General features: G+C 42.5%; 1 protein-coding gene across 3 annotated transcripts in view; it reads right to left on the minus strand.

Annotated features, from left to right (window-relative positions):
* Window positions 1-915: 915 nt before the first annotated feature.
* Window positions 916-25,390, minus strand: part of GPC3 (glypican 3) — a 461,965-nt gene continuing 437,490 nt past the window's right edge. For all 3 annotated transcript variants that reach the window (XM_012001312.1, XM_012001313.1, XM_012001314.1), the window contains one exon: window positions 916-1,471. In XM_012001312.1, coding sequence (XP_011856702.1) covers window positions 1,302-1,471 — 170 coding nt within the window. In that variant the 3' untranslated portion in view covers window positions 916-1,301. The remainder of the gene's footprint in view (window positions 1,472-25,390) is intronic.

Below are 25,390 nucleotides of genomic sequence, written 5' to 3' on the forward strand. Positions count from 1 at the left end.
TTTTTTGTATTTTTAGTACAGACGGGGTTTTGCCATGTTGGCCAGGCGGGTCTCAAACTCCTGACCTCAAATGATCCACCCGCCTTAGCCTCCCAAAGGGTTGGGATTACAGGCGTGAGCCACCACACCCTGCAAAAAACAGATTTTGAGTAGTAATACTGGGCCTATGGTTGATGAAAAGCCAGTGTTGTAATTACTACTGGTGTCAGACCTTCAGTTCCATGAGAGCAGGGCTCAATTCTGTTTGGTTTTCCACTGTCTCTAGCATCTGGTATAGTACCTGAAACCCAACAGGTATGCAAAACCTACTCATTGAATAAATGAATGTTGAAGAAGCTCACCTGCGGCCAAGAGTGACAGTTGCTCCCTATAAATCATGGGTTTGCTGATGACAACTTCTGCAACCTGAACCAAAGCAATGGCTGCCCATGCCATGTGGCAGCCCCTGTGGAGAGAGGCAACACAGCAAGCCTGAGACAGCAGCAAAGAAGCTGGGGAGTGATTTCTTTGTACTGTTTGGGTTCACCTGTCTTGATTTGGGAGAAGGGAGAAGATGAATTGTACAACTGTACCTGATTTACATAGAGGATTCCTATTTGGGCAAAGCATTTTTGGCAAAGTAAAAGTTGTAAAGAGAGACTAGACCAGGTAACTCTTTTGAGATACCTTCGGTTTCATTGACAAGATACTCCAACCAAAGGTTTCGAAATGAAGATTGTGGATTGTGAGGGAGTGATTCTAATTGGTTCTTGGAGTCAGGATTGATTTCCACCCAGAAGGAAGGCAGGGAGGTGGGTTTCAAGGACCCTGTCGGGGCCTGATAAGAATATATTGGATGGAAAGTTTAGTGAGAAGGAAAAAAAGCATTGCACAGTCACCATAGATGACGGTTTGCAAAAAAAAAGAGCCAATACATTTTTATTTGAGCAATTTATTTTTTTTTCAAAGAAATCCATGCAAAGAGAGAGAGAAAGAAAGATAGAAAGGGAGGGAGTAAGACAGAGAGAAAGACATGGTAACCATGTTCTAGCAGCCAAACATAGGAAAATAATTTGGCACAACTTGATGGTTTTCTTTTCTTTGCAAAAGGACAATCTATATACTACCACTAAAATTTATCTTCCTCCAAAAGATACCATTTGATTTTCAAAAACATAACACATGGTTAGTCTTCTACTTAATGGCTGGAGGAGGTATACAGGATTAAAAAAAAAAAAAAGAAAAAAATAAGAAAGTGGTTCCCTTTATCGAGGAAGACCACAGGGTGCTGTAGGGCAGCACATGTGCTGGGCACCAGGCAGTCAGTGCACCAGGAAGAAGAAGCACACCACTGAGATGGCCATGCTGGTGAGAAGCTTCAGTGGGGAATGAACGTTCCCGAGGTTGTGAAAGGTGCTTATCTCATTGTCCTTCGGAGTCGCCTGCTGATTGTTTCCAGGCGCATCATCCACATCCAGATCATAGGCCAGTTCTGTCAATCAAAAGAGAAGGATTTGAAATGCAAGTCTACCCATAGCCTCAGTATAACACTATCCACAGCTCGAGCATGTGTCTGGACTGCTGGAAAGCCTCAGCTTTGATTTCCTTTTTTAGGGGGGAGAAAAAGGCCACTGTGAGATGGGAAAAAGAAGGGTATGTGAGGGTGGGGGGCGGGGAGAGGGGAGGCAGTAGAAGGAGTCAGCCAGAAGTGCTCCTTCCAGAGATCATAGCAAGCGGGAGTGTGGAGTGAACAGGCTGCACCCCATTGCCCTTTGGCTGCATACACATTGTAGGGTGCACGCTAGCCCTTTGCAACATCTCCTCCCAGGCAAGGTTTTGCTTGAAGGGCATTTTCAGCAGATCTTATGGTTATCAAAACATAAGATGCCATGTGGGTGACTATACCCTGTGGTGTGTTCTTGTGTGTATGTGTGCTGGTGGGGAGGGGGTGCTGTGGGTTCCCAGTGTACCTTTCTTAGGCCCTGCACCTTATATACATTTCCTTGTCCTGGGAGCTTTCCTTTAATTAGGGTTGAGAATAGGTAGTTTCCTGTTGAAAGTTGTTTTATTTTCCCAAATAATTCTCTTTTTATCTATAAGGTCTTTTCATTTCCCCCTAGAAACAATCCTCACAAAAAAAGCAAAATTGACCAAAGCATAGATTTAAACTGATACCAAGTGAATGGGAGTAAGGAGAGGCTAATGGGCAAGGGCTTTTCATTCTTGGACTGCCTAGCATTTATGATATATGTTCATGATTCTGAAAAAAAAATCACGGTGTTATTTAGCTTGTCCTAAAGCAAAGGTGGCCCCAGAAGGCAAATCTAAGGAAGACAGTGGTTTATCAAGAAATTCAAGATGGCTGACCCTGTCCCAGGGCTCAATATGTTTCAGATTTGCTTTTCCAGATTTAGAGATCAAATCTACTCTCTTGGCGATTCTAGACTCCACTGTCAATGTTGCTATTTCAATATCCTGTGAAGGTGATATGATGTGAGCAACTTCACCAGCCAACTGTCTGGTAGCCAAGGGAGCTGGAAAGATCCTTTGGGACACTGAGATGCCCAACAACAGGCACAGAGGAAATGACTGGGATTCTACAGAGGGAAGGAAGGAAGAGGAAGGAAGAGCTTCTCTTACAGGGGATGAAACACTCAATAAGTCACAGGAAAAAAGTGTGGGGACTCAGCTGGTCCAATATAGAGCAGGGTCCAGGACCAGGGCTCCGCTAAGGCTGGCACTGGTTGGGGCAGGCAGCAAGGTCAAAGTGATCAAAGCCAGGGAGTCTAATTTCACAGACTAAGACGCCAATTTCCAAAAGGTCTATTGCAATCTATACTGCCACCAGCAATGATGAGAGAACCAATTTACAGCACGTCCATTGAAAAAAGATAATTTTTGTTAATATAAGGCGACATCTCAACGTTTCTTTATTTTGCAGGGATTTGATTACTAGTGCAGATAAACTTTTTCTATGTTTTAGTTTACTAATTATATTTCTCAACGCGTAGTAGTTTATACCTTTTGCCTTTTTATCTAGTGGGTATTGATATTTTTCCTATTCATTTTAATAATATATATTTTGTTGAACTTTTGCCTACATTTTATACAAATATTTTCTCCACTTTGTTATTAACTATTTTCATGGCTGTAGAAAGAAATAATGTCCTAATGTTTAAGATATATGAATCTGGTTACATTTTACTCCTTTAAAAGCAGAGAGCTTTTCTTCCTGAGTACTCATAATAATTCAAATCAAATTTTCCAGGAAACCCTCTTACCCAGGGAAAAGCAACAGAGCAGACTATAATCTAGATTCCCTCCCTTCCAAAATAAATACGTACAAACAAAATAAAAGAGAAAAAGAACAAAGAGCAATGCTCTACTTGGAAATCAGACCTCTTTCTTTGAAAGGTGAACTATGCAGGGTGCACAGAGAAGGCCGAGGTCAGCTGTCAGTCGGCAAGGATAGCACAGGCTTAGGTCACGATCGGGTTTCACCAAAGTGGAGAGCACATATGGCTAGATCTGTTGAAAGCCCAGCCTTGGTTCTCACAGCAACTTCTCAACTTAAATGAAGAGGAGTATTTTTAGGGTTGACCTGAATGAGAGCACTCTCAGCATTACTTTCAGATTCCTTTTCTGGATAGTGCCCCTTGCCCGACATCAAGATGAAATAATATCTATTAATGCCACTGCTCAGCTCCTGCACTGTTTCTTTTTTCAAATCATCTGCTAACTTTCAACAGTTTTGTTTACTGTAGTAGTTATGGCAAACCCAGAAGTTTTGTTAAATCCAGTTGTTTCTAATTTTTTTTTTTTTTTGGCCAGTAAAGACCTCTTCTGATTTTGTTTGTTTTTTGTTTTGTTTTGTTTTGTTTTGAGACAGGGTCTTTCTGTGTCGCCCAGGCTGCAGTATAGTGGTGCGATCATGGCTCAATGCAGCCTCGATTTCCAGGGCTCAAGCAATCCTCCCACATTGGCCTCCCAAGTAGCTGGGGCCACAGGCATGTGCCACCCTGTTTGGCTATTATTTGTATTTGTATTTTTTTTTTTTTTCTAGAGACAGGGTTTTGCCATGTTGCCCAGGCTGGTCTCAAACTCCTGAGCTCAAGTGATCTGACTGCCTCAGCCTCCCAAAATGCTGGAATTACAGGCGTGAGCCACCGCGCCTGGTCTTCTTTTGTTATTTCTATCTCTTCAGCCCTGTATTTTGAAATTATAGTAATGATGCCCAATTACTGAGTGCTCACTGTAGGCCAGGCACTGTGTTAAACTATTTCTGTACATTATTTCATTTAATTTAACCATCTCCACGATGTTATAAGGTAGGTATTATAATTCCCATTTTACTGGAGAGGAAGCTCAAGCTCAGATTAATTATTTTACCCATATTTACACAACTGGTATGGAGTAAAGGAGCTATTTGAGTCCAGGTCTGACTCTAAACCTCAAATGAAGCTATACTGCCTCTTGAAAAATTCTATATACCAAATAAACTACAGTGATTAGGTAGTAATGGATTCTTCTTGAAAACAAACTCCATTGGTGAAATACACAGTGCCAAAGAGAACTTCCAAAAAGCATGAGAGCAAAGTCACTGTTTGCACATAAAATTGAAGACATACTTGATTAAGTAGCCTTGTTAAACTTTTTGAAATCCTGAAAAGAGCTCTGGGTTGGGAATGGGAGTTATCATATCAGTTCTATTTCCCTGAAGAAAACAATGATGGCCAAAGTCATTAGATACCCCAACCACAAAGGTGGCCAAGTATTCTACCTCTAAAAGGCCCCCAGGAATATTCAGAATGCTATCTCCCTGTGTTCCCTAAGCTGTGGCTGCAGGTTTCCTGAGGCGCTTCATTCAGCAGTAGCAAAAGTTTATCACCCAATTCCATAGCCAGGTACCTGTGGCTTATAACTGATGGGAATCCCAATAAAGCCACTGTATGCTTGGGCCACCATCATGAAAATTAGAGATAAAGGGAATAGCTCAGCATAGTAAGGAAGCATTATGGAGACAGAGGAAATAGGATTTTTGGTGAAAGATAAATACAGACATTTCTGGACAGGGGAAATGTAATACAATTTAATTCAACAAACAAAACTAGCCTATGATGTCTCAAGCATCACAGTAGAGGGTTAGAGAAAGACTTACTGTCTGCCTTCATGAGCCCCCTCACTGGCAAGGGAAATTGATCAAGAGACAATCCAACTAGCTACATGGCAGAAAGTAGAAAGGGCTCAGTTAAAGGCACAAGCAAAACATCTTGGGGATAAAAGAGAAAGAGATAAAAATTTCAAATAGACAGATCTTGGAAGGCTTCTTAAAACAATTGGGATATCCCACTACTGGGTATCTACCCAAAGGAAAAGAAGTCATTCTATGAAAAAGACACATGAACAAGCATGGTTATAGCAGCTCAATTTGCCATTGCAAAGATATGGATCCAGCCTAAGTGCCCATCAACCAACAAGTGGATAAAGAAAATGTGGTATATATACACCATGTAACACTACTCAGCAATAAAAATGAATGAAATAATGTCTTTTGCAGCAACTCGGATGGAGCCGGAGGCCATTATTCTAAGGGAAGTAACTCAGAAATGGAAAACCAAATATTGTATGTTTTCACTTATAAGTGGGAGCTAAGCTATGAGGACGCAAAGGCATAAGAATGATATAACAGACACTGGGGACTCGGGGGAAAGGGCGGGAGTGGGGTGAGGGATAAAAGACTACATATTGGATACAGTATACACTGCTCGGATGATGGGTGCACTAAAATCTGAAAATTCACCACTAAAGAATTCATCTATGTAACCAAACAATACCTGTACCCCAAAAACTATTGAAATAAAAATAAAAAATAAAATTAAGAATAATTGGGACATAATCTACACCATGAAGGATGGACAGAATTATGGGCTGAATGAATGGTTATTCCAGGCAGAGGGTGCAGCCTGACCCAAATCACCAAGCTCAGAGAATGTCTGTGAGGCATATTCAGAAGCAGCAAATAGACCCCATGGTAGGAGGAGCCACAGAATGTATATTGTTGTGGGGTGTGTGTGTGTGTGTGTGTGTGTGTGTGTATTGTGGGGGAAGAGGTGGTGGCGATGAAAGGTAAGGTGGAGGGACAAGTAAGAGCCAAATTACGGTGGATTAGGAAAGCTAAAACTATTCTGTGAGCAACAGGGAGCCACTGAAGGTTTTGAAGAAAGCAAACAACACAATCTGATTTGTGTTTTTTAGAAAGATCATTGTTAACACTGTGGAAGACAGCTCTAAGAGGGAGAGACTTGTCAGACATCTTGTGTTGAAATAAATAAGAAGCCTGTGGGAATAGTATCTGGGGATCAGCCAGTAGCAAAGTTAAAAACAAACAAACAAACAAACAAACAAAAAAACCTTACAAAGTGGCTAAATCTACACCAAACCAGAAACTTCTCAGTTTGCTACAAACCAGATGTATTATGAGAATCACCACAAACCATTCTCTTTTCAATCATTCATATCTTTATGTTTATCAGTGATTTTCCAGAACATATTTTTGCTGTATTAGGTACATATTATAAAATGCACATAAATTGTTCCTATCTTGATCATCAGTAAGAACCTTTTGGGCCAGCAAGGAGATTTTCATGCTAAATCCAAAAATCTGTTTCTATTTGTAATCAGTTTAACTATGCCCAGAGGGTAGACCCAACATCTGTACTAATTACACACTCAGCCCCTGACTCTCATTTTGCCTTCATGTCCTTTGTGTTGCAGATTAGATAATTATTTTAAAAATAATTGTCAGTCATTAATGTCTGCAATGTTTTGTGTGTTGAAAAGTTTTTCTTTGTTGGGAAAAGCAATAAATGGAGAGCCCTCTATCTTTGGTTATTCAGCATCTCCTAGCAGAGTCCCTAGGAGGCTGGTCTTAAATTCCTGGCCTCAAGTGATCCTGCGCATCCTGGCAGTCTGAAGCCCTGGGTTCCACGCCTACTTTAGCTACTGACTTATTATCTCACCTTAGACAAGTCATTTCCTTCTTTTCTGGGCCTCAGTTGCCCCATCTGGTAAATCAAAGTGTTGAACTGGATGACTTCTAAGTTTCCTTCTAGTTTTATTTCTCTTTGATTCCAAGGCTCTTGCAGCCCAGTGAGGGATATAGCCTGCTGCAGGCTGTAATCATTCTTCCACCCCTGACAGGGCCTCCATAAGCAAGCCAGGTCAATCAGTTGCTTCCCTTGGGATGTTTCTCTGGTAATATTCATCAACTACCAAATTCTGAATTCTCTTTTTTTCTTGAGCTGTTTTTTAATCTTGGATGAGAGATCCTGGCAATAAACACATCCATGCTGGATTGTTTCTGTTTTGCTTTTAAACTCTGGCATAACAACTTCCATTGAAGCCAGTACACACAGAGCTTTGGGGGAGAAGTTGCTGGACCTGGGGTGCATCAAGCAGATATGGACAGGCATGCACAGGAGGATCTGGGAGCCAGGAATACAAGCCTTTGGGCCCTTACAAAGCTACTGGAGTCTTGAGCACATAATAGGAAGCAAATGCTCACCCTCTGAGGGCGTGGGCTTCAAGGAGGATGATGCATTGCTATGGGGGCTTCACCCATACCAACAGGAACACTTCACAGGGCAGCCTGAAAGAAGTGCTGCTATCAAAATGCCAGGAGAGAAAACACTGCTGCTGAGCCAAGCATAGGGATTTCTTTCTTGCCAAGCTTGCATCAGCAGATGGCTTCAATCTGGCCCTAATATAGCAACAGAGCAATACTGCTATCTCTGTGTTTTGCATTTGCTGTGTACAGTTGGCCTCCAAGACATGAATATGTGAAACCTCAGGACATTGCTTGGCAAACCCCAGAGGCTGAAGCTGGGGGGAATCTCTGGAGAAATCACATTCATTGCAATACCGCTCACTCTGCTGCCTGTTCCCACAAGAGCCATTGGGCTCTGCCATTCGCTCTTGAATCCAAAACAGACCCTGGTTTCCTTGTTCTCCCTTCAGCACAACCCTCTTTCCTGCCACCTCAATACCTCCTCTTTTGTGAACTTTTAGATGTGAAATGACTAGACTTTAAAGCAGAAGAAAATGACTTTGCAAATGACCCTTGGGTCTCCGGGAGTCTAGATTTTCTTCTTCATAGATCAGATAAGGAGGACAAGGAACACTTGAGACCTCTGGTTTTTAATTGGTCTAATGGGACTCCTTTTGGGAATGGGCTCATTTAACAATCTGCCTTTTTTTGAGACAGTCTCGCTCTGTCACCCAGGCTGGAGTGCAGTGGCCTGACCTTGGCTCACTGCAACCTCCACCTCCAGCATCCAAGTGATTCTTGTGCCTCAGCCTCCTGAGTAGCTGGGATTACAAATACACACCACCACTCCAGGATTATTTTTGTATATTTCGTAGAGACAGGGTTTCACCATGTTGTCCAGGCTGGTCTCGAACTCCTGAGCTCAGGTGATCTGCCTGCCTTGGCCTCCTAAAGTGCTTGGATTACAGGTGTGAGCCACCACACCCAGCCCACAATCTGCCTTTTTGACAAACAAATGAGTTGCTAATTTTGCCCACTAAATGACAGTAACACCTGGGAATAATCCAATGGCCTCTCCTAGAAGAGGGTTTGGGCAATGAGATGTCCGCTTCATTTCTTATGGCTCATTCCAGCTTGCAAACATCTTTAGTTACAACAATGGGATGTTGAAAGAATACAATGAATTTTTCCCATTAGCTAAGGCATGGCCTCTCTTATTATAGGCCTCTGTTTCTCAATCTGGAATATGTGTATCTTCAGATTACACTGCAGTGGGTTGTAGGTACATGAAACCATCGCATGCTTCTTCCTAGGGAATTAGGGGGAAAGCACACTTTTTTATACTAAAATATGCAAGGCTAATGATGGAGCAGAAATATATTAGTTGCAAGCTCACTGAAGACTTAATCAGACATTTCCTGTTTAGCAGGTTATGTCTCAAATCCTCAGGAGTGGGGATTCACTCACTCTTCTCTGACGTAGCAGGGTATTTAGGTAGAAGAATCTTAAAAACACTGTTAGAGATCGGGCACAGTGGCTTACACTTTGTAATCCCAGTATTCTGGAAGGCCAAGGGGGATGGATCACTTTAGCCCAGGAGTTTGAAACCTGCCTTGGCAACATGGTGAAACCCTGTTTCTACAAAAAACAGAAAAGTTAGCTGGGCATGGTGGCATGTGCTTGTAGTTCCAGCTACTTAGGAGGCTGACATGGGATGATAGCTTGAGTCCAGGAGGCTGAGGCTGCAGTGAGCTGTGATTGTGTCACTGCACTACAGCCTGGGTGATAGAGTAAGACCCTGTCACAAACAAACAAACAAACAAGCAAACAAACAAACAAACAAAAACAACTCCAGCACTGTTAGGCAACTTGGGTCACCTGGGCTTTGTCAACTACCATGCTGGACCTTTTGACTCACAAATTCCTGATGAGTGACTTAATGTGGTCTTTTCTATGGCAACTTCCTTGTTACGAGGGAAACATCATGGTGATTGTCCTTAACTAGGGCTCAGACTGCTTTCTTTTTCTAACACAAATGTTTCCAGGGGGTTTCAACCACCAGCTATGCTTCACTATTATGTGTAGCCATTAAGAAAGAAATAAAAAAGTCATATGGGCCACCACTTACTTACTTACTTACATACTTACCATTTATAGAGATGGGGTCTCACTCTGTTTCCCAGTGCAGTGGCACGATCATGGCTCACAGCAGCCTTGAGCACCTGGGCTCAAGCAATCCTGCCACCTCAGCCTCCCAAGTAGCTGGGACCACAGGTGTGTGCCACCATGCCTGGCTAATATTTTATTTTTATTTTTTGTAGAAACAGAGTCTTGCTCTGTTGCCCAGACTGGTCTTAAACTCCTGGCCTCAAATGAGCCTCCTTCCTCAGCCTCCAAAGTGCTAGGATTACAGGCGTGAGCCACTGTGCCCAGCCTACCATAGTTATTTAGGCACATCATGAGTCAAATCATATTCCCAGGAACAGAACAACCCCATCCTGGAAGCACTGACAGTATGCGTGGGTAATGCGGGTGGTGGCTCTCCTCCAGCAGCCCCAGCATTCTCACCACCTTCCCCAGCAGTGTCATGACCACTCCTCTGATGTCTACAGGTCCTTCTTGCCTGAGGCTGCTTAACAGCTCCACAGATATCAAAGCTCATCAAAGCCTTTACTTCCCACAGGGAAGGTTATCTCATTCCCATGGGAAATGATGGTCCTAACAGTCAGTAGTAGAAGAGGAGCTGGGGACAGAGACACTGTACACAATGGCCAGGGAAGAAGATCAAGAGAACTGATGTAGAGAAGGCAAGGGACGGGAAGTACTTTAAAGAGGGGTGGGTTAACACGGTCAAATGTTGCATAGGGGTCAAGAAAAGTAAAGACTGAAAAGAAGCCACTGTAGATGTTAAATAGAAGGTTATGGGTGATTTTTGAAATTGTTTCAGTAGGATCGTTGGGTAAGAAACCAGATGTAGCCATGGTGCCTGTCTGTAGTCCCAGCTACTTGGGTTGCTGAGGTGGGAGGCCAGGAGTTCAAGATTATAGTGCACTATGATTGCACCTATGAATAGCCACTGTACTCCAGTCTGGGCAACACAGCGAGACCCACTCTTTAAAAAAGACAGTGAGTACTGAGTTAAGGAGAGAGGGGGAGCTAATGTGGATTCTCTGAGAAGTCTGAGAGTGAGTGAAATGAGGCATTTGCCACCCTGCCTGTGCCTGGGGTGCATGGCAGTGCTGTTAGTGCCACAACACCTCACCAGTCTGTACAACCAAGTTTTGTTAGAAGGTGCTTCTAGAATTCCAAAGCAAAATGGCCTTTAAAAATACTATATTCTTTCTGTTGTTGATGCATAAACAACCTGTAACCATATACTCAAGCAGATACTTGTATGCCAATGTTCACTGCATTGTATTCATAATAGCCAAAAGGTGGAAAGAATCTAAGTGTCCAGCAACAGATGAATGGAGACACAAAATATGGTACATCCATTCAATGGAATATTAGCCAAAAAAAAAAAAAAAGAAATGATGTACCGATAAATGGCACCACATGAATGAGCCTTGAGTGAGACTCCATCTCATAAATAAATAAATACACAAACAAACAAACAAACAAACAAACAAATGGGGATGTCGATTTCTAAAGACTGACAAACACTGATAGGACTTTAACTACTTCTAATATGTTGGTGGCCCTAAATTCTCCACAAGGTAGTCATTTCTCTAACTTATCTCCTATTGCTGTTAGTTTTTAGTTGCACCAAACACACATTGAAATTAGCCTGCATTCTAGAATAACACAGAAACTTATGCTGGAATTCTTCAGTTTGTCCAATTTTCAGCCCTTACAAGTTCTGAGACATTAAGGTTATTATTACTCAAATGTTCCTCACTTTTATTTTCTTTGTGTCATTCCAGGTCAGCCAAAAGAATTATTTTACATAATGATATGTATACACCTCTTCTACCTAGCTGAAGAACAACTTAATATACACATTAAGAAGGATGTGGAATAGCCAAGATTAAAACAACAACAACAACAACAAAAAACACACACACACAACTTAAAAAAAAACATTACAGTAAGTGAAAGAAGCCAGTCACAAAATACCACATAGTATATAATTCTATTTATATGAAATGTCCAGCATAAACAAATAGATAGAGAGAGAAAGTAGATTAGTGATTGCCAGGGCCTGGGGGTAGGGGAAGGGTGAGTTACAGCTTAAAGGTTACAGAGTTTCTTTTTGGGGTGATGAAATGATTTGGAAATAGTGGTGATGGTTGCACAACATTGTGAATGAAATTAACACTATTGAATTGTACACTTTAAAATGGTTCAAATGTGAAGAAAGGGGAACCTTGTACACTGTTGGTAGGAATGTAAACAACCACTATGGAGAACAGTTTGGAGGTTCCTCAAAAAACAAAAAATAAAACTACCATATGATCCAGCAATCCTACTGCTAGGTATATACTCAAAAGAAAGGGAATCAGTATATCGAAGAGATATCTGTACTTCCAGGTTTCTTGTAGCACTATTCACAATAGCCCAGATTTGGAAGTAACCTAAGTGTGCATCAATAGATGAATGGATAAAGAAAATGTGGTATGTACACATAGTGGAGTACTATTCAGCTATAAAAAAGAACGAGATCCTATCATTTGCAACAACATGGATGGAATTGGAGGCCATTATGTTAAGTGAAATAAGCCAGGCATAGAAAGACAAATATTGCATGTTCTCACTCATATTTGGGAGCTAAAAAATAGATCTCATGAAGGTAGATTGGTGGTTACCAGAGGCTGGGAAGGGGAGAAGCAGGAGGGATGAAGGAGAAAAAAAAAGAACACAAATGTATTCATTACCACTGAACTGCACACTCAAAATTAATAAAGATGGCAAAATATATATGTATATTTTACTTCAATAAAAAATAAAAATTGGTTAAAATGGCAAAGTTTACATCCTATATATTTTGCCATAATTAAAAGAAAAAAAAAAACAAACCATACACTAGAAACCAAGAGATAACAGCATCTGGGGATGCTCCCTAGTTCCTAAGGGGAGTGCACCACTACTCTGGTATCTTACCTTGTAGAGGAGTCTGTGTGTGAATATACCTGATACCAAAGCATCCATGCCAAATGGTATGCTTTCTGTGCTTTGAAAGTCAATTTGAGTTGTCCAAAAGAATGAAGATGAATGGATATTTGAGTGCTACCCTGGAATAGCAGATATAAATAGCTCCTCAATTGGGAATGGGGAAGAGGGTAATTTTCACCAAGGATTTTAATCTGAGGCTGCATCATCATCATCATTATTATTATTATTATTATTATTATTATTTTGAGACAGGGTCTGGCTCTGTTGCCCAGGCTGGAATGCAGTGGCGCGATCGTAGCTCACTGCAACCTCTGCCTCCCAGGCTCAAGCCATCCTCCTTCCTCAGCCTATAGGACTAAGATGCACATCACCACACTCGGCTAATTTTTGTATTTTTAGTACAGACATGGTTTCACCATGTTGTCCAGGCTGGTCTTGAACTCCTGAGCTCAAGCCATAGGCCTGCCTCAGCCTCCCAAAGTGCTGGGATTACCGGAGTAAGCCACCACACCCAGGCATGAGGCTGCATTTTTTAAGAGACACTTTTACACATTCTCAGGAAACTTACATTTGCTTTTGTAACTCATACAAAGGCTGCTACGCTGAAACTGTTAAAAAAAAAAAAAAAAAAAGAAAAGAAAAAAGAATGCATACACTCTGTCCTCATAACATTTAAAAAAATTATTTAGTCATTTAGATTCACAGAGCTCTGTTTGTAATATACATTTCAGGCATGATGCAGCTACAGAGGTATGCATCATTGGGCTTTGAGCACACAGAAGAAAAACACAAAGTGTCACTTATTGTAGCCAAATCCAATTGCTGTTGAGGGGTTGTGGGAGTGAGGGAGTAGTCTTGCAGTCCCTCGGAGCCCAAGTATATCAGGGCTTTATCAGTGTATCAGGGTTTTAGATATATTTGGATGGGAAAACCCCAAATCAGGTAACCTCACATTTTTAATCAGCCACGATGGATCTTACAAAAAAAAAAAAAAAAATGCAGTCAAAAGAACTAAAATGCATGAAAGTCCTGGCAATGCCCAACAGCCAAGAAAGATACTCATACAACAGCCAAGGGGTCAAAATGGCTCAAGGCCCTGAAAACGCCCTGTCCAGTAATCAACAGCAGGCAGGTATCCTTATACATGAAAGATGAACAGTCTCCCTAAGTTATTCTGTTTGAATTTGTTCTTTAAATACTCTCTGAGTATGAAATCTCTCCCTCATTGATATGGTTTGGCTGTGTCCCCACCCAAATCTCATCTTGAATTCCCAAGGGTTGTGGGAAGGACCTGGTAGGAGGTAATTGAATCATGGGGGCAGGTCTTTCCTGTGCTGTTCTTGTGATAATGAATAAGTCTCACGAGATCTGATGGTTTTAAAAATGGGAGTCTCCCTGCACAAGCTCTCTTTTTGCCTGCCGCCATCCACATAGGATGTGACTTGCTCCTCCTTGCCTTCCACCATTATTGTGAGGCCTCCCCAGCCATATGGAACTGTAAGTCCATTAAGTCTCTTTCTTTTGTAAATTGCCCAGGCTTGGGCATGTATTTATCAGCAGCATAAAAATGGACTAATACACTCATTATCAATGGGATTTTGAGAATTGAGACTCATTCTCCCTCAATTTACTTGGAAGCACACACTGTCATCCTGGCTCCATCCTCCTCTCTTCCCACCTTTGGACCTGCATGTCAACAAGTGCCCATTCTCACATTCACACAGGTGCCATCTCTTTTGATGCTGTCCATTTCTCCTCTTTCCTTCAGCTTCCCCACCACCGCCACCCAGTCCTCAATGCCTTAGCCACATAAGAGCCATTCCTCTCCAGCAGCCCATTTCCATCCAGGAAGAAAGAATATTCCATTCTGTGATAGCTGGAACCAGAGAAAACTCTTTTCCTGAAACATATGTTGGAACACATTTCTCTCTTCCTCAAAATCCTTTGATGGCTCCCTACTGCATGTGGGATAGAGTCCTAATTCCTGAGCATGGCATTCATGAGCCTCTCCAGCTCATCTTTTCTTGCTTTCCAGTTTCAACTGCCCATTTATTTCTCCAGGTGCCATATGCTGCAGTCGTACCATCCCATTCACCATTTGCTGAAAATGCCGAGCACTCTGGAGTTCCCATGTCTTTCTTCATGCTATTCCCTTAGCCTCGAATGGCCTCTCTCTCTCTCTCTTCCTCCCTCCCTGCTCTTTATCTCCCTCTCTCTTCTTCTCCCCTCCTCCCTCTCTTCTGTCTCTCCTTCCCTCTCTCTCTCTTTACCGTCCTCCCTCTCTCTCTCTTTACCTTCCTCCCTCCCTCTCCCTCCCTCCCAATCCTTCTTTTTCTCCTTCCCTCCCTCTCTCTTCCTGTCTTCCCTCCCTCCTTCTCTCTTTCTATCCTTTTCTCTCTCTCCCTCTTTCTCTTTCTCTCCTTCCTCCCCCTCTGTCTTTCTGTCTCCCACCTACCCTGTCTTTTCTATCCACAATTGTATCTTTCTGTTTGTTTGTTTTGTTTTGTTTTAGACGAAGTTTTGCTCTTGTTGCCCAGGCTGGAGTGCAATGGCGTGATCTCGGCTCACTGCAACCTCCGCCTCCCGGGTTCAAGCGATTCTCCTGCCTCAGCCTCCCAAGTAGCTGGGATTACAGGCATGCACCACCATGCCCAGCTAATTTTGTATTTTTAATAGAGATGGGGTTTCACCATGTTGGCCAGGCTGGTTTCAAACTCTTGACCTCAGATGATCCGCCTGCCTGGGCCTCCCAAAGTGCTGGGATTACAGGAGTGAGCCACCACACCCGGCCCCACAATTGTATCTTTCAAGCCTCAAATTACATGATAGCCTCTTCCAGGAAGCCTTCCCTTCTCACTTCAACCCAAATTAATCACTTCTCTCTCTGAGTATTAATTGAATTGAACTTCTATTACAGTACTAATTTCCATCTCCCTCATAGTAGAGTTAGTCATTTCTATGTTCCTCTCCTCAACTAGACTGTGCTTCGTTGAAGGAAGAAATTCACCTTATTCCCCTCTGTCACTCCCACACAGTGCTTGGCTAACACAAACACCTAAAAACATCAGTCATTCAGTTGACTGACTGAGTGAATGCAGGAATCAATGGCTGCATGAATGAACACACATCCCCAGCCTACTGAGAATGTGCAGGTGAAGGGCTACCTCCTTACAAGACACCCTTCCTAAGGAATTGGTCTCTACTAACTGATGATTTCCTTAGGAGAAGGAGCCACCATTGATCCATGAAGTCAAGAAAAAGGCAGGGCCAATGGTGGGAGGCTCAGGAAGCAAATGGCAGGGTTCAAGCCCTGACCTCTAGATTCCAAGGCATTTCTGAGCAACACCCAGTCCTCATTACCCACAGCATCAGTTTACCGCACTCAATGTGGATGGAATCCACAAAGATTATGTTCTTATTCCCTTTTGCTGCCTGGAACTTGATGCTTTGCTATGTGAGCAGCTGACATATGCCGGCATTCTGTGTGCCATGCTGAGCAGGAAACAGGGTTTTTGATGAGTAGGTTCTATTCATTTCTTACTTGGAACCTTCATGATTGTGTTCCCATACCTTTGACCCCTGTCCCAGCCTCACAATCTACCCCCAACCCCCACCCTTCACCCTTGGCCACACCCTGCTCTTCCTATCACCACTGATTCTCAAGTGCATGGACTGCTGGTGATTGAAGTTTCAGTGCCTGTCTCTGTGACATCAAAACACAGGCTCGTTAATGAAGTCCCTCGCTTGGCTGTAATAGTACAAAGCAGTAAGACTTCAATCCCTGTAGTCACACATGCCGGCACCCCTTTCCCCCTGCAGAGGGCTGCAGGATGCTTGCCAGGAAAATACAATTACGTGCTGGCACAGGAATAAATGCAATTCCTTAACCTAAAAGTTCTGTTTTCATTCCCCCTCCTTTCCATTTCTCTATTCACTTCTTTTTCTCTTTCCATTGCTCTTTAAACTAATTTCCTGTGTCCAATTATTCCCTTCTCTTCTGTCTAGTCCTTGTTCTAGTAAACATTCTTTCCTGTCTCCATAATGCTCTTTTCCATAGCTGTAGGCAAAGGGCAAAGTTGGAATCCTCTGATAGGTTTTGAATCTTAAAAATGATTTTCTGTTCCTCCCCCACTTGGATTTAAACCTCTAGACTGGGTTCCATTCCTTTTAGAAGAGACTTCAGTATCTCCTTCTTTAATTTTCCACCAGTTTCCATTCCCTTACTGTTCTCCTCTCAGCACCACTTCTGCCTCTCACCTCAGTTTTCCTCCTGTGCCCCTCTAGCTCCACAGACCTATTTATCTGATACTGCCTGCCTGTCTCCTGACTCCGGCACCTGCCTGCACCCTTTTTGTCATTCCTCTTCTCTCTTTCTTCATCTTAGATTCTTCTTGCCCCATAGTCATGCCATTTTAGTTAATGCTGGTTCATGGCTTTGTCTTTTCCCTAAGGGCAAAATGATTTGGATTTAAAAGAAATTAAGAACTTTCTAATAACACAATCTGAAAACTAGACTTAAAAGATAACTTTCTAATAATTAGTGCAATCTGGAAATTGCATAGGCTGGCCCTACCCAGTGAGATCTATCGCTGGGAGGCAGCCTATGAGAGTTTGGACAGCCATTAGGTAGAGATGTTGGTGAAGGGATGCAAACATGGAATGAGGGGGTGAAGGTAAATAGCTTCTGATGACCCTTGCTAGCCCTAAGAGTCTACGATTTCATTCAGGTCTTGAGAGGTCTCATGGCAGGAAGAAGGGTGAAGGCATAAGGGTTAAAGTGACCTTTGCATTCCTCCCTTTGACACAGACACTGGAGAGAAATCTAAAGAGACTGCTTTGCATCCTTTTCAAAGAAAGGGACCGGCATCTTTTGGAGACCATGACTCGCTTAGGGAGGAGGGCTTTAAGTCTGTCAAGGAGTTATTGACCAAGACATAATTGTAGGGAAATAACCATGGATCTGCCTAGAGTGGGGAGAAAAAACCCACATAATCTATCCAGTTTATTAAACTAGACGTTAATCTCACGAATAGTGTGAATACTTATCAAGCAATATGAAATGTGCTTATATGGTAAAGATGGTCATATGAAGACACTGCCTATGGAGAAGATGGAGCAACAAACTCAGCAATCGTTTACATTGAATTTTTCTCCCTCCCAATAGGAAACTAATTCACAGGTAGTAGATATTTTGCTCAATGCAATCACACAATGGCATCACTTAGGATCCAGAGGAAGAAAAGAAGAGGCATCAGGTGAAGAAAATTCAATTTGGGAACATGATTAGGACATAAGTTAGAAGGAACCAACAGAAAGGCAACTGAGGAGAAAAAGCTGGATGATCCTCATACAAATAGCTCTGTGGGCATTAGAACAAAGCAAGCAAGTGCAAAAGGAGGCCAGGAAAAGGAAAAAGATGCTAAGTGGCTCAAACTCACGGCTACAAAGATGTGAAAGGGAAAAAGGAAAATTCTACTACAAAGAGTGGCAGCCAGATCACTAAGCAGGACTATAATAAGCAGCAGGAAGATATTGAACCAAAATAAAAAGAAGATGCAATTGGCAAGAAACGAACACTTTAATTAAGTAGGGTCATTGGCAGCCCTGGTTCCTTACAACTAAGAAGGGGCAGAAGTTTTCCATTTTGTTTTTACCTAACTATAGAATACATCACATGTGCCCATTAACCAAGACAAATACATCATGTGATTGGCCAGGTCAAATTAAGAAGGAAAATGGCTGAGAAGGACAGGCATCATAGAAGTGTCAGAAAATGAATGATGAGATTTCAGTATGAAATCTCTTATTGTAGGGCCAATAAGGAATCCATGTTTAAACACATTAAAATGCAATCAACAACAACAACCAAAACAGGTATAAATTGAGGCTTTAGAGCCTGGCATCCTACTTTTTTCTGGAAATATGTGCTAAAAATAGAAAATGATAAAAATAAGTAAAACAACTAATCTGCAATTATCCAAAGGAGGACAGGACATAGGGTGATAGTATCAGCTTGGTGAAAAGCAAATCAAACAATAAGCTAAATATTGATATTGCAATATAGGGGTGTCGAGGTGTAGCATCAGTAATCTCATAGACTCCCTGTCATTTTACTTCACAGGACTTTTCCCAAACCATTTAGGAAGAAATTAGACTAGAAGTGCCCCTTGGAATAATAGCTTGCCCTAAATTAACTTTCAATGGATTCTTTTTTTCCATTTATATTTTTGACAACTTTATTAAGGCATAATTTAAAACAAAATTCATAAAATTCACCCATTTCAAGTACATTTCAAGCACAGAATTCAATAATATTTTAATTTACTGAGGTGTGCAACTATCACTATAATCCAATTTTAGGTCACTTTCATTAGCCCAATAAGATCCCTCATGCCAGTTTACAGTTAATTCCTCAATGGATTCTTTTCAGGGTTTCCATCCTGAGCTCTCTACAGCATTCAAAACTACAGACTATTCTCTCTCTCTCCCTCTTTTTTTTTTTTGAGACGGAGTCTTACTCTGTCACCAGGCTGGAGTACAGTGGCGCAATCTCGGCTCACTGCAACCTCCACCTCCCGGGTTCAAGTGATTCTCCTGCCTCAGGCCCCTGAGTAGCTGGGACTACAGGTGCACACTACCACACCCAGCTACTTTTTGTATTTTTAGTAGAGATGGGGTTTCACCATGTTGGCCAGGATGGTCTTGATCTCTTGACCTCATGATCCGCCCACCTTGGCCTCCCAAAGTGCTGGGATTACAGGTGTGAGCCACTGTACCTGGCCTTTTTTTTTTTTTTTTTTGAGATGGGGTCTCACTCTGCTGCCCAGGCTGGAGTGCAGTGATGCAATCATGGCTCACTGCAGCTGTTAGATACAGTGAGTTCTAGATTTCTCATCAAAGAATCAGTAGGTCAGTATGTTCAGTTCTTTGTCCTGCATTTTAAAGTTTAACTTCCTTGTAGTTTCAGTAAACAACCTTTTCCACCAGTTTTAATCAGTAGTTCACATCTGTTCCCCTGGTCACCTGCTCTGTCCTGACTCACCATGGCCACCTGCTTTGACCTGAGTCACCCCTGGTTACCTGCTCTGACCTAAGACACTTTTAGTTACCTGTTTCTAACCGTCCTTCCCACCAAACTACTCACCCCGCTGCTCTGGCTCATACCCCTGCTCTCTTTAAAATAGCCAATTGGAATTAGCTTAGACTGTGTGGTCCAACCCTAGCCAATAGGGGAACGACACAGCAGTAGGGGTTACCTGTGTCAGGAATAAGAACCCCTTCCCCTCCCTTGTTCAGGTGTGCTCTTGCCATTACTCCATTCATGAGTTTCACCCTTCTATAGAAGTAAAAATTGCCTTGCTGAGAAAATTAAATTTATGTTCGAGTGCTATTTCTTTGTGGCACTGAGGAACAAGCATTTTGTTTCTAACATAGCCTTGACCTCCTGGGTGCAAATGATCCTCCTGCCTCAGCCTCTGGGGTAGCTGTATCTACAGGGACATGCCACTACACCCAGGTATTTTTTTTTTCATTTTTTGAGAAAGAGTCTTACTCTATCACCCAGGTGGAGTGCAGTGATGCAAACATAGCTCACTGCAGCCTTGAACACCTGTGCTCAAGCAATCCTCCCACCTCAGCTTCCAAGCAGCTGGAACTATGGGCACATGCCACCTGGCCAGGCTGGCCACTCCCTGTCTTGAAACTTGGTGTCCCTCTTACACCACTTCCTTCTGGATCCTCCTCCTACTTCTCTGATCATTCTCAGATTCCTTTGCAGGCTCTTTTGCCTCTGCTCATTTCTTAAAGATGGGTGTTCTTTCATCTCTTCCCTGGCCTTCCACTCTTCTCATTTTACAAGTCTTCCTAAATGCTCTCATCCAAGTCTCTGATTCTGTTTATCGCCTAGGATTTCCAAATCCATCTCTAGCTCAGACATCTTTCTGAAGATCTAACTGCCCACTGGCCATTTCTACTTGGATGTCTCTCAGGCATTTCAGACTCAACATGCCACTGAAGGCTAGGTGTGGTGGCTCACGCCTGTAATCCCAGCACTTTGGGAGGCCAAGATGGGTGGATCCCTTGAGGCCAGAAGTTCGAGACCAGCCTGGCCAACACGGTGAAACCCTGTCTCTAATAAAAATACAAAAATTAGTCAGGTGTGGTGGCATGCACCTGTAGTCCCAGCTACTTGGGAGGCTGAGGCAGGAAAATCGCTTGAACCTGAGAGGCAGAGGCTGCAGTGAGCCGAGATTGTGCCACTGCACTCCAGCCTGGGTGACAGGGTGAGACTCCATCTCAAAAAAAAAAAAAAAAAAAAAAAGCGCCACTGAAATGATGAATGCAGCAATGCAGCATTTCTATTCCCTTAACTGCCCCTCCTCCCAGGTTCCCCTTTTTCAGTAAATGCTTCTACTGTTGCCCAATCCAGAAACTTGCCAGCCACCCCCAGATTCCTCCTCCTTTTTCATCCTCCAGTTCTAATTAATTACCCCATCCTGTAAATTCTGTTTCCTTGATATTTTGTGAACTCTTATTTCAATTACCATTGTTTGCTACTGCTTAGATTATGTTCTTATAATCTCTGATCTGGACTATTGTGACAGCCCCCCTGTTTTGTCCCCTCTCAAATCATCCTCCCTGAACTCTTGATAGAGTTCTTTTATTTTGTTAATTTTAAAACTATTCAACATGTGAATACATTCTTGAAGCTAAAGATTCAAACAATGCCTAAGTATATAGAGTAACAAAAGAAAGCCCCCTTTCACCTCTCCCTCCTAGCACTATCCAAGAGTAATTACTGGTAAGTGTATTTTCCATGAGTATGCATACATAGGCTCAGACTGTAATGCAATGTGTTAGAAATCTCTGCCTGTTCATACATGTGGAACTACCTCTTTCTTTCTCATTACTGCAAGGAATTTCATAGTATTAATATAACACAATTAACATTTTCCCACTGATGGGCATTTAGGTTGTTTTTCATTTCTCCCCATATAAACAATGCTGCAGTGAACATCCTAGAACATACCACCTTTGGGTACATGGTGATTCCTACATGCCAAGGTCCTGCCATGTAGGAATGGAGGCTGTATAGGGGACAAGTTATAAGATAGAAGGTGGTACAGATTGGTTGGAGAAAAATATTTTGTGAGAAGGGAGACTTTTTTTTTCTTAAAAATGATGTCAAAAAGATTATGTAGAGGAGGTTATCAAGGAAATATGACATTAAAGTTTTTTTTGAAATATCATCTTATAATGCTATTACCCTAATGCACCTGCTATTAAAAAATATTCATTTGAAACAAACAGCATTTTCAACATCTGATGAATCTGGCTGGGCACAACGCTGTAGAAGATGACCTGGGAGTCACAGTGACTCACCACAGAATATGACTTGGCAATAGAGTGCTTTCATTAAAAATAAATAAATAAATAAATAAATAAAAACCAAAACAAAACAACAACAACAACAAAAAAAAAAACAAAAAAAACCCCAGCATGACACGAGGCTACATCAGTTAGATTATGGAGCAAATCCTAGTACTTGAGCTACCACTACTATGGTCCTTGGTTGAATCCATTTACAATATTTCATTTTTATTTTCAATTTTAAGGTGTTGAGAATACCTCTTGGAGAAAATAACCCAAATGATTTAAGAGGGTGGAGAATACATATTTTGAGGAAGTGCTAAAGGAAATATAATTATCTGGTGACCTTGGATTCACTTCCCAAAGTGGTGACATTTTGGACCTGAGACCCACTTGACCGACAGTTTTTAATGCCAGCAGTAAGTTCATTGCTCAGCCTGCGGATCCACAACTGCATAAGAAGCAGGCAACAATATAAAGAGAAAATCAAAATGAGCAAACTGTAATTAGGTATGCAAGGTCACCAGAGAACGCAATTTACTAAAGGGATTACCATGATTAAAGATGCATTCCCCTTAAATAATTTTTTTTTTCTCAATTGATTTGTCCCAAGTGGTTCTCCCTATGCCATGCAGAATTCCGGTCGGACAGCAATTTCTGGTTGTCTTTTTATTTCTTTGCCAAGAGATTAGAGAAAGTAAGTTGAGCCTCTCAAGTCACTGTAATTTCCTCACAAATGGAAGAAATATTTACAGAGGGCTATGGAGACAGATTATAGCTTAGGTCACCCATTGGAGAAATGTGAAGCCCCCTTTTGACTAACAACAAGGTAAGTAATCTGCAAATCTTCTTTTTTTTCCTCAGTATGAAGCCCAAGACCAAGTTTAGGAGGCTCCCTTTTCAATTTGGGCTTTTTTTTTTTTTTTTTGGTCTCATTTTTCTCATGCCTTGGTCAGGCAGCATTTAGAGGGTGCAGGGCCCTGAGAACAGACTCAGACAGCATCCTTTGCCTTCCAGGCTCTCCCATCTACCTTCTTTATCTCACTACTTTTTCTTTTCCTTTCTCTATAGCTTCTTTCTCTAAAATCTCTTCTAACCCTTACAATTTGCTTTTTGGAGTACCTTTTTGGGGGAAGATAGGGTTGAAAATGTATCAAATTCTGGATGTTGATCTTTGTCACCATTACCTGAGGCCTGATGAAAACAGTTTGGTTTAAACGTGTCATCGGCCAGGTATGGTGGCTCACACCTATAATCTCAGAACTTTGGGAGGCCGAGGTGGGTGGATCACGAGGTCAAGAGTTCAAGACCAGCCTGCCCAAGATGGTGAAACCCTATTTGTACTAAAAATACAAAAATTGGCCGGGCGTGGTGGCTCAAGCCTGTAATCCCAGGACTTTGGGAGGCCGAGACGGGTGGATCATGAGGTCAGGAGATCGAGACCATCCTGGCTAACACGGTGAAACCCCGTCTCTACTAAAAAATATAAAAAACTAGCTGGGCGTGGTGGTGGGCGCCTGTAGTCCCAGTTACTCGGGAGGCTGAGGCAGGAGAACGGCTTGAACCTGGGAGGCGGAGGTTGCAGTGAGCCAAAGATCACACCACTGCACTCCAGCCTGGGCGACAGAGCAAGACTCTGTCTCAAAAAACAAACAAACAAAATAAGCCAGGCCTGGTGGCGGGGCCTGCAGTCCCAGCTACTCGGGAGGCTGAGGCAGGAGAATCGCTTGAACCTGGGAGGCGGAGGTTGCAGTGAGCCAAAGATCACACCACTGCACTCCAGCCTGGGCGACAGAGCAAGACTCTGTCTCAAAAAACAAACAAACAAACAAATAAATAAATAAATACATGTCATCATGAATAAGCCCTTAAAGTGGATGAGTGGCGGGTGTGGCAGCCACAGGTGAAAGGAAGGGTTTATATTGAGTATGTTTAGTATAATGTAATTAATTCATTAATTTATATAACCTACCTTCCTTCCTTCCTTTCTTTTTTTTTTTTTTTCCTTTTGAGACAAAGTCTCACTCTGTTACCCAGGCTGGAGTGCAGTGGTGCGATCTCAGCTCATTGCAACCTCCACCTCACAGGTGTGAGCCACCGTGCCCGGCCAATTTATGTAACATTTCTTGAGTGCTGAGAACATTTATGGATGTTCGAGGAACCAGTGGGCCAGGCATTGGGGACAGGAGAACTCATGGAGCCTGCCCTCAAGGGGCTCTCTATCTAGCAGGAGATTGACACATGGCATAGGTGTTAGGAGGGGCAGTGATGAACATAAATTGGGTACCTGTTGTTTGCTAGACACTGTGCCAGGTGCCATAGTGGGTATGGAGTTGAGGAAAACTCAGTCTTGGCCTCAAGAAACTATCTTGTGGGGAAGATGGGGCAAGTACCAAAACCCCCTGTAGGCCAAGGTAGAATGTGCTGAGTGCCACAAGAGAGGCATGAACAGAGTGCCATGGGGATTCTGAGCAGGGGCAGAGCCTGTGGAGTGTTCTGAGAAACCTGGGAGCTGATCCACAGACCTTTCCTCCTGTGTCTATAAGCAGAGAGGACTTGATTATTTAGCATCAAATTTGTATAATACTAAATACTTGTGCTCACTTCTCAAATGAGATAAGATATGTAAATATTATTTGTAAACTTTAACGTGCTCTTCAAGCATAAGATGTTATTTTTTATTTGAGAAAGCCATTAACATTTCTGGAGAAACACTGCTCTGGAACCTAAGAAAATCTCTCATGCGTTTTCACATAATCTACCCTCCCACCCTTTGATGTCCTTCCTTTCTCTCTGTCTGTGTCTCTGCTTCTCTCTCTCTCTCTCTCTCTAACCTTTATTGTTTGATGAGCCAAAGTACTCAGGGAAGGATCTGTGCTTTGGTCTTAGTTACTGACGGACAGGAATCCCAGGTCAATAACCCAGGGCTGGATGTTCGGAAGGCATGGATTGCAGGCAGTGTCCTGTCACCCAAGGTTCGCTGTCAACTTACCCAAGGTGATTTCCAATGGACCACCTCGCTCATATTCTGTGTATCAGAGCATAGGCACGGTGGGGTGCAGCTGCTCTTCAAATGAAACCCAAACCCTTTCAAACACTCAGCAATCTTTCTACTTTCTCAGCTCGTGAGGCTCTGAAGATTTCCCTGTGTACATTTTTCCAGCATGATGTGAGATGCCAGTTATTCAAGAGAGACTTAGGACAATGCCTTTAAAAAGGAGTTCCCTCTCCCCCTGGAGTTTTTGCCATTAACTGTTTGTAAGTGCAAATGTATTCCTACTATAAAAAGTCCATATTTTGGCCAGGCACGGTGGCTCACGCCTGTAATCCCAAGACTTTGGGAGGCTGAAGCGAGCAGATCACCTGAGGTCAGGAGATTGAGAC

The sequence above is a fragment of the Mandrillus leucophaeus genome, unplaced genomic scaffold, assembly GCF_000951045.1.
Source record: "Mandrillus leucophaeus isolate KB7577 unplaced genomic scaffold, Mleu.le_1.0 Scaffold659, whole genome shotgun sequence".
NCBI classification, from domain to species: domain Eukaryota; kingdom Metazoa; phylum Chordata; class Mammalia; order Primates; family Cercopithecidae; genus Mandrillus; species Mandrillus leucophaeus.